General features: G+C 47.7%; 1 protein-coding gene across 1 annotated transcript in view; it reads left to right on the top strand.

Annotated features, from left to right (window-relative positions):
• The window catches only part of LOC140693566 (uncharacterized), a 115,325-nt gene that overhangs the window by 59,820 nt on the left and 42,458 nt on the right, over positions 1 to 13,047 (top strand). Inside the window, exon 5 of the mRNA XM_072957354.1 lies at positions 6,365 to 6,936. Within this exon, the coding sequence (XP_072813455.1) occupies positions 6,365 to 6,689 (325 nt within the window). The 3' untranslated portion in view covers positions 6,690 to 6,936. The remainder of the gene's footprint in view (positions 1 to 6,364; positions 6,937 to 13,047) is intronic.

Raw genomic sequence — 13,047 nt, 5'->3', positions numbered from 1 at the left:
TTTAAATCCTCAAGTGGCATCTGGCCGGGTAATATAACAGAACAAATCTGACTCCATATTAGATTTGTTCCTTTGAATTTAACCCTATGCTCTGTCACCTAGGCTTCATCTTGCTTGTAAAACAATGTTGCCTAGAGCCTGAAATAAACAGGAGACCCTATTCTGAAGGCTCTGACCTTTAAGGATATTTAACACTTTTTCATTCATTAAAAGATAGCAAATTGCAGAATAGAAAATAACGTTTCTTTTGTTGGAGGTTTACAGGGATCTGTCCCACGCAGATAGCTGCAAGAAGAAAGGATTCTAACAAGAAGGAATTCCTACACTAAGAAGTTTGCACTAACCAAGCACATAGGAAAGGAGCCTGAATTGTGACTTGGGGAGATGGTTTTCCAGGACATTAGTTTGCCATCTAGGTCTACAGAAACTTGCTATTCCATGCCCCAACATCTGGTCTCCCAACTTATTGGCCTGTCCTGCACTGAGGAGAATTAATTTCGACTTGGTAACACTCCTATCTACCTAGAAAGCTGGGCACTGGAGCTGAGTGTTATGGAAACAGGCCAGCCAAGACAAAAGCACCAATCGGAGTGTTGGAGTACTCAGAATTATTATGCCGGTGGGCTCAGAGGGGCTTCGGCTCCGAAGTTTTGAGTACCTCCAAGACGTGCACATGAGGTTTTAAAGGCTTAGTTACAAGTAAGGGGGGATTAGCCAATAAGGCTCAAAGAACAAAAAGCAAGGAATAAGTACACTGGAGCTTATCAATTTGTAACAGATCACATTACTGACACTTGTTGAGCTTGGAATTACGAGTTAGGTTGTTAGGCCAATAAACTGACACTAAACTTCAGATTTACGAGATAGCCCAGCAGAATTTAGATCAGTAAACTGACACTTATCACACTTAGATTTGTGACTTAGCTTGTTAGCCCAGCTGGACTTTTCCTTCACATGAGGACAGCTCTCCCACACCCAGGGAACTACTGTGAGCCCTTGATGTTTCCACTAGGGTGGGGTATGGTTTACCCAGGAGGGATGGGGACTATGCACCAACACTCAGGCAGTCTGCTCTGTCTGGGGCTCTGATCTTGTACCATCCCGCTCCCCGCCAGCCCAACACCTGGGACAGTTGAGCTAAGGCAGAGATCCTGCCTGCCTGTTTCCCAGCGTGTAAAAGGGGAATATGTGCTCTTCCCAAGGTAGTTCTGAGCGACAACACCTGCGGGTGCTTGGTTCTCAGAGCAACAGAAAACCCAGCTCCGCGTGGGGGCAACGGGTGTGATCTCCCTAGGGTTTCTGCAGAAGCATCGGACGGAGGGTTGGATCACGGTGGTAAAATTGAGCTGCGGGGCTTGAAGGGTAACAGAAGGGTACAGAGGCAGGTCTGCCGCCTAGGGGTGCCCCAGAGGTAAAGCTTTTTTTCTCCAACTCCTCTAAGACCCTCCCTTCTCCAGATCCCTTCCTTCTCTCTGCTCATCCTGTCCATCTGTATCCCTCCAATTTTCCCGTCCTCTCCACCCGCTCCCATCTTCTCCCTCCCTCGCTGTCCCACCTTCTCTCACAGAACCCAGAGAGGATCGCTGGCCCTCCTGCGCATGCGCAGTCAGTGCCAAGTGGTCCGCTGGTTGGGAGCTCCATATCCGAGCCGGGGATCGGGCCCAAAGGCTTCTCAACTACGTCGCCCGGTAGGCCTTTGGTTCCTGCCTGGGGTCGGGGCCTCTGACTGTGGAAGTGCAAGGTGGGGGGCTCCTGGGAAAGGGGTCAGGCGGCTGCGGGAGGGCGGTCCGCCTGTCACAGACCCCAAGGGCGCTAGTCAGCCCGTGTTCAGATGAATTGCTCAGGCCAGACCCCTCTGCCAGCGCCACCTGCCCCGGCGTCCCGGCCACAGTGTCCAGGGCCTGGTGTGCACCTGCCATCTCTCACCCAGCCGGGATCCCCTCAGTCCGCGGCTGGCGTCCCCTTCCCCTCTCCCTCCCGCTAGTCCTCTCCTCCCGGGCTTGCTCTTCTCGTCCGGCGGCCCGTCCCCGCCCCTGGGCGGGCTGTGTCCCGGGCGGGCGGGGTCTGCGGACCCGGACGGGGGCGGGCGCCTGGGACTGTGGCTGGGGCTGTCCTCCGAGCGAGGCTGCAGCCCGCGTCCCCCTCCCCGCTTTCCCTGCCCCGCGACCCCGGGGCTGCCCTGCTCTCCCTTTCCCGCTCCCTGAGGACCAGCTCTGTGGCGTGGGCGCTGCTACCTGGGCTGAAAGCCTCCGGCTCTAACGCCCAGCTTCTCCTGGTGGAGTCGGGATAAGGGAGCGTCACTGCTAAGCGAGGTTCTGTCTCCCCCCTCCATGTTTCTGCCTCAGGTAAGTACCTTGAACACTTTCAGGTGTTATGATGGCGGTGCTTGTTGATGTCACGTGTTTTTATAGTGAGAGGGATTGCAGTGGTGAAAGCAGGGCTTGGTTCTGTTAAAAATGTGCTGAAGGCATGAGGCTGTGACATCCTCCTTCCTTCCCTCTCCCAGGGTGAAAGGAGTGATCCTCGATTTTCAAAAGATAGTTACAGTCCCTAACTAGCCCAGCCCAGCTAGTGTGTGTTAACAGGAACAGCACCACCAGAGGCCTTGGAGACCCAGGCATATTGCAGCCCTAAAGTGCTCCTGGCATAGTTTGGCTTGTTTAGGTTTTTTGTTTTTCTTAAATTGTGGGACAGACTAGTGTATAAACTGAAAAATAATTGTCAAGAAATAATTTTCATAGGACAGTTTTATTGTGATATAGTTCACACACCATGAATTCCATCCATTTAAATGGTACAATTCAGCAGCTTTTTGCATATTCACAGTGGTGCATGCATTATTATTCCAGAACGTTTTCATCACTTCAGAAAGAGCAGTGGAAATGAATGACCTATCCACCCCTCCCAAGTGGTGGTTCTAAAGAAATTTCTTGGCTATTCCTGACCATAAATTAACTTGTTATATTCCAAGAAAAATCGGGTAGGAATTCTAACCAGAATTGAAATGAATCTGTCTATCAAAACAGGAAGAATTTATACCTTTATGGCATAAACTTCTTCTACCCATGAATATATCTGGGACCCTATCTTTTCATCTGACCAGAGCCTGGCCCATGTGAAGTCCTCACTACTTTTTGGGCTTGTGAATGATGAGATTCTATATATCGTTAGTTGCAACTGTAGCCTTTCACAGAAGAGAAAAGTAACCTCAGTGAAGCAAGTGACTCTCTGATGGTCAGAAAGAGTGACAGCCAGTGCTGGAGTGATCCAGTGGACTTGGTGTTTGCAGCTAGATTTCTCGACCACCTACAGTTAAGGGGATTAGAGAGTTCTTTTATTTTTTCTTAATGGCGTTGCATTTATTTTTACTTATTTTTTAAAATTATTTTTTATTTAAGTGTATTCAATTTACAATGTTAGTTTCAAGTGTACAGCAGAGATTCAGTTATAAACATATGCATATGTATATATATATGTTTTAGATTGTTTTTAGTATAAATCACTACAAGAAATTGAATATAGTTCCCTGTGTTATGTAGCAGGTCCTTGTCATTTATTTTATATTTACTAATTTGTATCTGTTAATCCCCCCTTTCCTGCCTGCTAAACACAGTTTGCTTTCTATGTCCATGAGTCCATTACTAGGAGCACCGTTTTTCCTAGTAATATATGCTCTTTTGCTGCTTTCAGTTTCAGTAATTCCATCTTATCTGTGGGCGCTTTTCTTCTGGTGGCCTTAATGTGGTTTGCACACGTGGTAATAGAGATCTGTATTTGGGAGAACCCCAGGCCTCGTGTAGTCCCTGGTACAGAGTGCCCACTGAATTGATGCTTGAACTGGGAAAAAAGCACAGTAAATGTTGGAATTTCCACTATGGTTGAGAATTCTATAACCTCTTTTGACAAATTTAATATTGGCTGCACCCATTCTGGGTAATTTGGTGGAAATTCATGTTATGGTGGTGAAGAGACGGGGCCTTGTATGCTTCTTCTCTTTCTGTTTTCTAACACTCATTCTCCTGGGCCTTCCAGATCCTCCCCTAGAAGTGCCAGGTCTGGCTTGGTGCTGCGCTGAGGCAATATTTGTTAATAAGGCCCTTTCCTCATCTCTTCTGAGCCTCCGGTTCTTTCTCTGCACAATGAGGGCTTAGACTAGATAACTACTTTTCAGTTTCTTTTAAAGCCATGTTTCCTTTGAGAAACAGAAAATGCAAATCTCTCCTCTCAAACCAACCCTTTAGATTTTGAAAAGTCCTCCAAGGAGTGACATAGCTCTTTGTGGAAAATGAATGTGATTGTGATTCCAGGTGACACAGAAAAGACTCTTCAGAGATTGATTGCAGGGAGAGGGCAGGAAAGGGGCAGTATGTCACACTTTCTAGTGTGAGCACTGGAGCAGGGGCTTGGATTTAAATACGGTGTCTGACGTGGCCTCTCTCTAATCTTGTAGAATGTGATAAACTACTCTACCTCAGTTTCTTGATGTGTCAAGTTGGGGTGATAATATTTTAAGGCTTTTGTGAAACATTATGCAAATAAGCCATTTGTGTATGGGTAGAAACAAGACCTGCTAGGGATTCAGGGATTTGTTTAAAAAAAAAAAATCTTGTCCATAGCACTCTGTCTGTGTGTATTTAGTAGTTCCTGAAGGGTGAGGGTGAGTCTAAAGTCCATCGTGGGACAGGTGGCCCATGATTCTCTGTGCCCCTGAATGCCCCCTCCTCCCCAGTCCTCTTCCTCAGTCCAGGATGAAGTTCCCTTGTAGATTTACTCAGAGGTCTTGTGAAAATGGCTATTCATTTTATTGTTTCACCAAGAAGGGCTGCCATCATGATCTCTGTGGTCAGGTTTTGAAGGGCTGCCATCATGATATCTGGTAAGAATTCTATGGAATTGGGTGTTTCTATTTAATGAAAAGAAAAAAATTACAAATAGAAAATTAGAACAAGGATGGTCACATGGGCTCTTGGAAGTGGACACCATTAGAAGTTGGAGGGACTAGTGGGCTCAGTGGGAATGTTAACTGAGTGTATCTCATGGGCTGGGCATTGTCCTATTTGTACTGTGTGTTCCTTATTTGAGACAGTGAGCTCACCTAACCTCGAAAACCTCTTTAAAAAATTAGACTTTTTATTTTGAGATGTAATGTAGATTCCCATGTGGTAGTAAGAGATAATATGGAGAGAGCCTATGGACTCTTTTCCCAGTTTTCCTTAATGGTTCCATCTTGCAATATTGGGGTACAATTCATTACTGACTCACTAACAATTTGAGGTTTGTGTTATTGCCCTCATTTCTATCCACGATTAAATTGGGGCTTAGAGAAGCACACAGGCCTTCCCAGGTCACCCACATTGTTTGTGCAGAGTCTGGTGAACGTGGGCTTGGGATTCCCAGGAAGTATCATTATGATGGTCTTTGGCAGGGAGCAGCATTCACTTTGCTTGTTTATTCATTCATTCAAGAAACATTTATTGAGTAAATTCTGTGGGTCAGATGCTTTCTTAGGGTTATCTGATTCTTCAGCAGTACTGAGAACCAGGAAATATTTATATTTTTTAAACTGAGAAAATTAGCTCTGAGAGGTTATAACTCCCCCAAAGGAAGAATAGCTCATAAAGGGGGGATAGTACAATTGTACAGTCACCACTTTTTATGCAGGTGGTACCCTAGGCATTTTACATTTGCAAACACCCGTAATCCAGATATATTCTTGCAAGGCATGGATTTTTTTTAATTGATGTATAGTCAAGTTTACAATGTTGTGTCAATTGCAAGGTGTTTTTTGACTTTTGAATTAAAAAATACTTTTTCAGGAGGGAAATTAGGTGTATTTATTTGTTTGATTTTTTAAAATGAGGTACTGGGGTTTGAACCCAGGACCTCGTACATGCTAAGCATGTGCTCCACCAATGAACAGTACCCTCTACCCCAAGGCAAGTTTTCTTATCCATTACTATGAAGCTAAGGGGTTCAAATAAATTGAATAGGAATCCAGATCTTTTGATCCTACTGTGGTCCTTCTCTTTATATTCTGCTGAAGGGGGTTGGGGAAGCATTTCCTTTGTTCATTTCTTTATTCAGCATTTTTGAGCAGTGACTTTGCATCAGGGCCTTGCTAGGTGCTTGGAAATAGAAAATAAGAAATGACCTTTCTCTGCAGAGGCAGGAAGCCTAGACCAAAAGCTGGGTAATGTGATCCGAGCTACAGTAGCCATGTGCAGACTATGAGGACAAACTGTACCCCCGGATTTGCTTTGGCTTCCCTTGCCTTCTATCTGGTACACACCAGGTCACCGCAACCCAGATGGGCCCATAGCACACAGCAGAGTATGTACCTCGATCTCCTCTCCTGTCTCGGCAGGGCCTGCAACATGAGCATCCCTGACTACGTGCAGTGTGCTGAGGACCACCAGACTCTTCCCGTTGTAGTCCAAACCATGGAGATCATCTCAGAGGAGAATTTCTTTTGCATCTATCAGCTACTCACCTCGGTGAGCCATATCAGCCCATGTGGCTCCCAGTGGACACTCTGTATCCACTACAGGCACCGCTATGTGCCCGAGAATGGGTGGAGCGTCTTCCAGAAACACTGCAAGGTCGTGGGCCTTGTCACCATTACCGACTGTCTCTCTGCCAAGGCCTTGGAGAAGCTCCACGTGCAGAGGAGCTGTATGGCACCTCGATAATGACTCTCAGCTCTTTGTCTTTGTACTGCATGTGGAGGAAGTCGAGCAGCCGCGCACCGACGTTGCCTTCAAATTTAGAGGACTGCAGGGTGGTGGAGAAGAGGATCGAGGACTTCACTGAGTCACTCTTCATCTTGCTCAATTCCAAGTGGCTGGATGGTGGCCCCAAGAATTCTGGGGACAAGATCCCCCTCCCCTGCATCCCGTTTGAGAAGGAGGACTTCATGGGACTGGACACAGACAGCAGGTAAGTTTACCTGGAGGCCAGTCCACCCTGGCTTTGTGCCGGATTGTTTCCCTACATCCAGAAAGGGATCAGCAAGGAAGAAGTCTGTCTTGTAGCCAAGGGGGGATGGAGATGCAGCCCGCCGGTTTACAGACATTTCAAAGTGAATCCGCCTTTGTTTCAGAGAGATCCTTTTAGGGTTAGTGTGGACACTTACTCCCGCTTTACAGCCATGACCATGGTGGGACCCCTGGGGTTGCTGTGCAATAAAGTAGCCAAAGCCACTGATGCTAGGAGCACTGGGGAGGAGGCTGGACTGAGCTGAGATGTGCTCTAGGTCAAATGCATATCAGACACTGAGGCTTGTCTAGTAAAAGTATATAAACTATCTCTTTACTTCCTATATTGCTTACATGTCAAAATGATAGTATTTTACATACAGTAGATTAAGTAAGATCTGTTCTTAAAATCAGTTTCTAGTATTTGTTTTTTGTTTGTTGGTTTGTTTCTTTGTTTACCATTTTAAACGTGGCAAATGGGAAACGTTATTTACATGGCTCTCATTTCATTTCTGTTGGGCAGCCTGTCCTGGGACAGTCTCATCCCTTTGCTTATAGATGAGATGCTGAACCCCGAGAGGCGGAACGAGGAGCTGGTTGAGCTGGGGCTGGAGCCGGTGTCTCCTGCCTCCCAGGCCCAGCACCTATTCTGCTCAGGCCCTCTCTTCTTGCCCGACAGCCTCCATGCCAAGTTAGGACATCAGAAACACCGCCGGGGACTTCCGAATGAACTCCTTATGCAGGGAAAGGCGTATCACGGTGTATGGGACAGAGCAGGGAAATGTTCATTCTCACTTTTTCCCTGTGATTAAGTCAACGGCCCCACATTGCCTCGGAAGTACAGACGAGCTCTTCTGGGCTGCCTACCCCCCCAACTTCAGCTCTGTTTCCCGGTGTATCTGTTGTGCTGTCCCTCAGGCAGAAGAGGGTGAGATGCCTTTTCCGAGACGTGGAAACCTTTGCTGGGGAGAGTGAGGGAAGCTGTGTTCCCCCGGCCTACGGCCTCTGTCCTTGAGTCTGGAGAGGGCTCATGGTGGTCCCACAGGTGACGGTCGGAGAACCTGGCACATGTTTCTGGGCCCGCTGTGAAGGAAGTGCTCTGTGACTCTTGAACTTAGCTAAGATCAGATCCTACTCTCTGGTTGTTGGTAAGTTGGAGGAGAAGATGCTAGAGAATTGATAAAAAGAATGTCTAGACCAGCCCTGTGAGTGAGAAGCACAGGGGACACGAGTCCCACCTGCGAGAGATAATGTAGCGGGCTCTGGATGAATTTTCTGTTCTTCCCAGACATACCTCTATGACTTAAGGAAGGGGAGAGGCATGCTGTAGCCATGATCTGTACTTGTCCTCTCAGGGCCCTGTGATCTACATGCCCGCACTCCCCATCTGCTTCTTAAGATGAGCTGGCATGTATAGGAGCCTGGGCACTGCTGAGGGCATAGCTGCCAGCACCGTGCTACACCAAGTCTGGCTCCGTTCACCTCTCCTGTCAACACCTGCTGAGGCCCCAGGCATTAGTCAAGGTAGGTGCATCAGTGCAACATAATCAGGGACCACTTCTCCCCCTGGACAGACTGGTGAGTGAGCAGTGGAAGCCTGGAGCCCTGCCCCAGCCCCCACGCCAGTGCCTCCTCTTTTGTCATAGGAGGCACTGGTGATATTTTTGCTCAACAAATGCTTGTCTCTGAGTCTGCAGCCCCACCAGAGAATGCCAGATTGTTTTTGTCTTTTGAAGTCTGCCCTTGGGACTTGGCGGAGTATCCGGATGTGTAATTAGCCCACAGTGGTTGACACTGTCCCCATTGTTTACCCAGAACCTCGTGTACCAGGCATGGCTCCCAGTATCGAAATACAGCAGCGCATTAAACCTCCCTCCTTTTGGGTCTGTCTGTTCTGGTACCATAAGGGCTCAGCCAGCTTCTGAACGTCAGTGAGATAACGCGGCCAGTGAGCTCGGGTCAAGCACATTCTCCTCCAGTCACTTTTACCCCATTGTTGCTTTTAGTATTCCACAGTCATTAATTATTTAAACAATTCTTTGGTACAGGAGCAGAGCCTAATTCTCTCCTGCTACTCTTGGTGGAAGTGAGTAAAACGGTCCAGACTGAAATGCGACCACAATTTGTAGCTCAAAAGCTGCCTTGAAGCTTGTAGGTGGAATTTTGGTTAGGGGCGCTGACCACGTTGGGGTCCCCCGGCAGCGCCGCTCCCCTTAGGTCCCTGCTTTCCCTGGAGCAGGGGGTGATGGTGGGTCTCACCATCCCCTCGTCCCTGGCCTCACACACTCACGTAAATTCTTGTACATGCTGTCAAAATCATTTTTGTTCTTGTGTGTTTCTAATTTTCTCTTGTTCCTCTTTTCCTTTTTCTTTATTCCTTTTTCATTTGTACTGCCCAGTGAGCATGTTGTTGCATCTGAAAATGTGGGCTGTGCACACCCTGCATTGGAAATAGCCAGATTGCCCTCCATACTGTCTCCATCGCTTTAAAAAGCAAAATCTTAATATCTGTCTTGATCCATGTATTATCCTAGTCATTTTGTATTTTCTAATGTTTTGGAATATTTGCTTTGTTAGCACATTACCCACTGGTGTTAGATACCTGTTAAAATCCTTGCTTTGAGGGACCTGTTTGGTCCTCCTTTTATTTGGTGACAAATGCGCCCTTATTAAATTTGTTTGATTGTTTTGAAGAAGTAAGATGCGAATTGATTTAGTCGGCTGCTCAGGGATTCTTTTCATGGAGTATTTAAACTTGTAAGGTCAAACTCTGCAGCATTTTGCTCGATTCCTGCTTTTACACAAACGTGCTCGGCACGCGGTTCCTGGCTGTCGCTGTGTGACGTGCGTGACGGCGCTTCCTGGCCGGCGGTCACTGGTGAGGAAGTGGCCGGCTCGGGGGTGACAGCTGCAGGGGACGCTGTTGGAGGAAGCGGTCACCGTTTGGTTCTTTAATTTTTTTTTTTTGCATTCAACTTCCCCGTGCCATTTACTTTACTTTGCCTTCATAAAGGGGCAGAATTGGGTCTAAAATCCATGACACTATTTGTTCCCTTTACGAGGCTGGTTTTTCTGGGTATCAGGACAACATGACCTTCTCCTAAGTAGCTGGCTCACCTGGATCTGTTGGACACAGGGACAGCTAAAAGGGCCGTAGCTTCCTCTCTGCTCCAGCCAGTGGGCATTCAGAGCTGGGTCTGTGGTTTGCCTCAGCAGCCGTGCAGACCTCCCTGCCCCGGCCTTTACTTTTAACCCATGTTGGCAGTAAAGAGTTGAATCCGTTTCTGTTGCAGCTGACATCCACCACTGACAGCCGTGTCGTTAGTTTGTGGTAGTCAGTCTCCAACACCCCAGACAACCGTGAAGGAAGATGATTTGGCCGACCTAGGACGCTGGATTCTCACCCTCACCATGGTTCATCTCACCCGGTGGAAGGGTTTGGCCACCACCATCATGCTGACCATGAGGCCTTGTTTCTCCTTTCATGCTCTGGTCCAAATGTGGACACTTCATTTTTCACTGAATCTGTCTAGCTTGAGACAGGCCAGAATATCTGAATGAGTCCATCACATTCTGGGTGGGGAACAGAACAGAAGTAAATGTCGCAAGTAGATGGAGTCTAGGCTGTGCGGGTTGGCAAATGCAGGCTGGTATCTGTGATGGCTGGGCTGTACACTGGACACAGGTCTTTCCCGTGGCTCCCGAGAGCCCAGGAGTTGGAGTGATAACAGCCTTGCGTGGGTTCCCCCATCCTCATCTGCTCACTGGCAAGTGTGTCTGCTAATTAGGAGCTCCCCCAGACCTCGGGCCCTTCAAAGCTCAGACCACGGGAAAATCTTGAGTCCCTTCTCCTGGGCCTCCTGTGTGAGAATCCAGTGCCTTCTGAGGTGACCAGCGGCAGGAGATGCCTCCCCCTCCAGGGAGCACCCTACGGCGGACTGTTAGTGAACCATGCTGTGAGCTTGTGTGTTTCCGGCCATGGTCCCTGCAAAACCACACTTGAGATCAGCTTATTGGCGAAAATAACAGGACTGATTCCAGGGCAGGGCCGGGGGGAGGGAACAGTGGAAATTGAATGTGAGCTGAGACAACTAGGTGGGTGCTGAGGCTGTTACTAAAATGGGGAGTCTGGGAGGTACCTGCCAGGAATCGAATTCCAGAGTAAATGGTGGACATGAGGCATTTTTAAGATGCCATTTTTCATCCAAGTTAGGACTTCAAAGAGGCACTCGGCTCTATGAGACTGGGGCTCAGGTGAAGGAGCTGGACTAGAGATACAAGTTGGGAGTCGTCATTCTTAGCTGGTGTTCACAGCCTTGCATGTGAATTAGATCATCTCGAGAGCTGCAGACTGAGGCTGAGGGAGGGGAGGGCTGTGCCTCGGTTGGAGGTAAGCCCAGACCATGCAGCTTTGGTGTGTCAGCCAGCGGCGTTTATCATTTTCAGAGCAATCCCATTTATCCTTAAGGGGCCTGGGGGTCAGCAGGGCCAGCCAGAAAGAAATCCAAAGGGAGAGTCTTGGCCACGTGTGCGTCTTAGGAAGGTGCAGAGGCTGCAGGATACGGAAGGTTAGAATCCTCAGAAGCTGGAGTTGGAGTGGGGAGAAGGTATTCACAGTCACCTGTGAGGGAGGGAGGGAGGCCTAGGGAGTCCCCACCCTACCGGACTCGCTTTCCCATGAACAGGAGGCAGTCAGACAGAGGATCTGAGGTAAGAAGGATGGGCACTGGGAGGGGAGCCAACCTGGAGAATGGTGCTTGGAAAGTTCTGGAATAGTCTCCCTGAAAAATAGAGTTAAAAATACCCAGAATCTTAAGAATATTGTTAGTGACTTGGGAGGAGGCAGTTGTTTTTCTGGCCTCCTAAGTGTAAGTCATGTATCCAGGGATACACAGAAGATACGGGCAGTCTGTTCCGGGGACTTGATCCTTACCAGGGGGATCAGTGCAAGTTTAAAGGGGCAGAAGGGCAGCGGATCGAAACTAGCCAGGCCCCGTGTCAGGTAGCAGTCGGCCGCCCTACTTGCGTGTTTCATTCACATCCATGACTCCCAGGTGGGCGCTGACAGCCCCCTTTTGGGGATTGGGAAGCCTTCTCAGAGGGGTTAAGGAATTGGTTTTTTTAGCGGTTGATAAATACTGTAGCAGGATTCAAGCAGAGCCTTGTCAGACTTCAAGGGCATGTTCTCTCTACTGTTTCCAGTACTTCCCTGTTATACCTGGAATGGTGAAGTGGGTCAGATTTGGAGCCTTTCAGAAAAAGTATGATTTAAGTGCCTCAGGACTGTTTCACAAAGCTCAGCGTTCTTTGATGGTTCTGAAGCATGCAGTGCTTTTCGCCCCACAGAGGTAACGTCTAACTCCATTGTCGATGATGTGGTTGCAAATGATATACAGGTGTAAAACCACACTTCGCAGCTTCTAAAGGGAAACTCTCCAATTCTCCCTTGGTCGGCTTTCTTCCACGGGGTGTAACTGTGCTGCAGCATAGGCCTGAGCTTCCGTATGGAGTGAGGATTTAATATCCGAAGTTAGCATAAAATGGTCAGATGAAGAAAACCGACATTGACAATTTATTTTTGGGTTTCATTAGTCAAGATATACTATCAGTTAATGGCCCATATAGCAAATGAAATTCAGTATAGGACATTGCATTTCTTCCTTTCTATTCAGAGTTCTCTTACCGAATAAGGTTGCCTGCTTTGGAACATCAGTTTCACCACACGGCACCTATCAGTGTGTTGGTGTGATTGCATTTACAGAGTGAATCTAATCTGGGCTTCCTCAGCCCCAAACACTTCAGTGCAGAATCACGGGCTGTAGACGTCTGTTAGTCACGCAAATACTTCTAAAATTATATGATGCCAGAAAAGAAAGAAGAGAGAGAGAGAGAGATTGCCTTTATCAAAGTTCCTTTCAGTTCTAACTGCAAACTGTTGTTGAGCAGCTCTGGTTTCCTTTGGATATGAATATATACATTTCTTTGCATGTAACCTAGGTTTTGGACTAGAACACCAAGTTCTTGCTGTCCCCAAGCCACAAAAATAGTAGCCAAATTGCACACGTGTGAAATA

Source organism: Vicugna pacos, unplaced genomic scaffold (genome assembly GCF_048564905.1).
Source record: "Vicugna pacos unplaced genomic scaffold, VicPac4 scaffold_19, whole genome shotgun sequence".
NCBI lineage: Eukaryota > Metazoa > Chordata > Mammalia > Artiodactyla > Camelidae > Vicugna > Vicugna pacos.
This window is presented reverse-complemented; position numbering and strand designations above follow the sequence as displayed.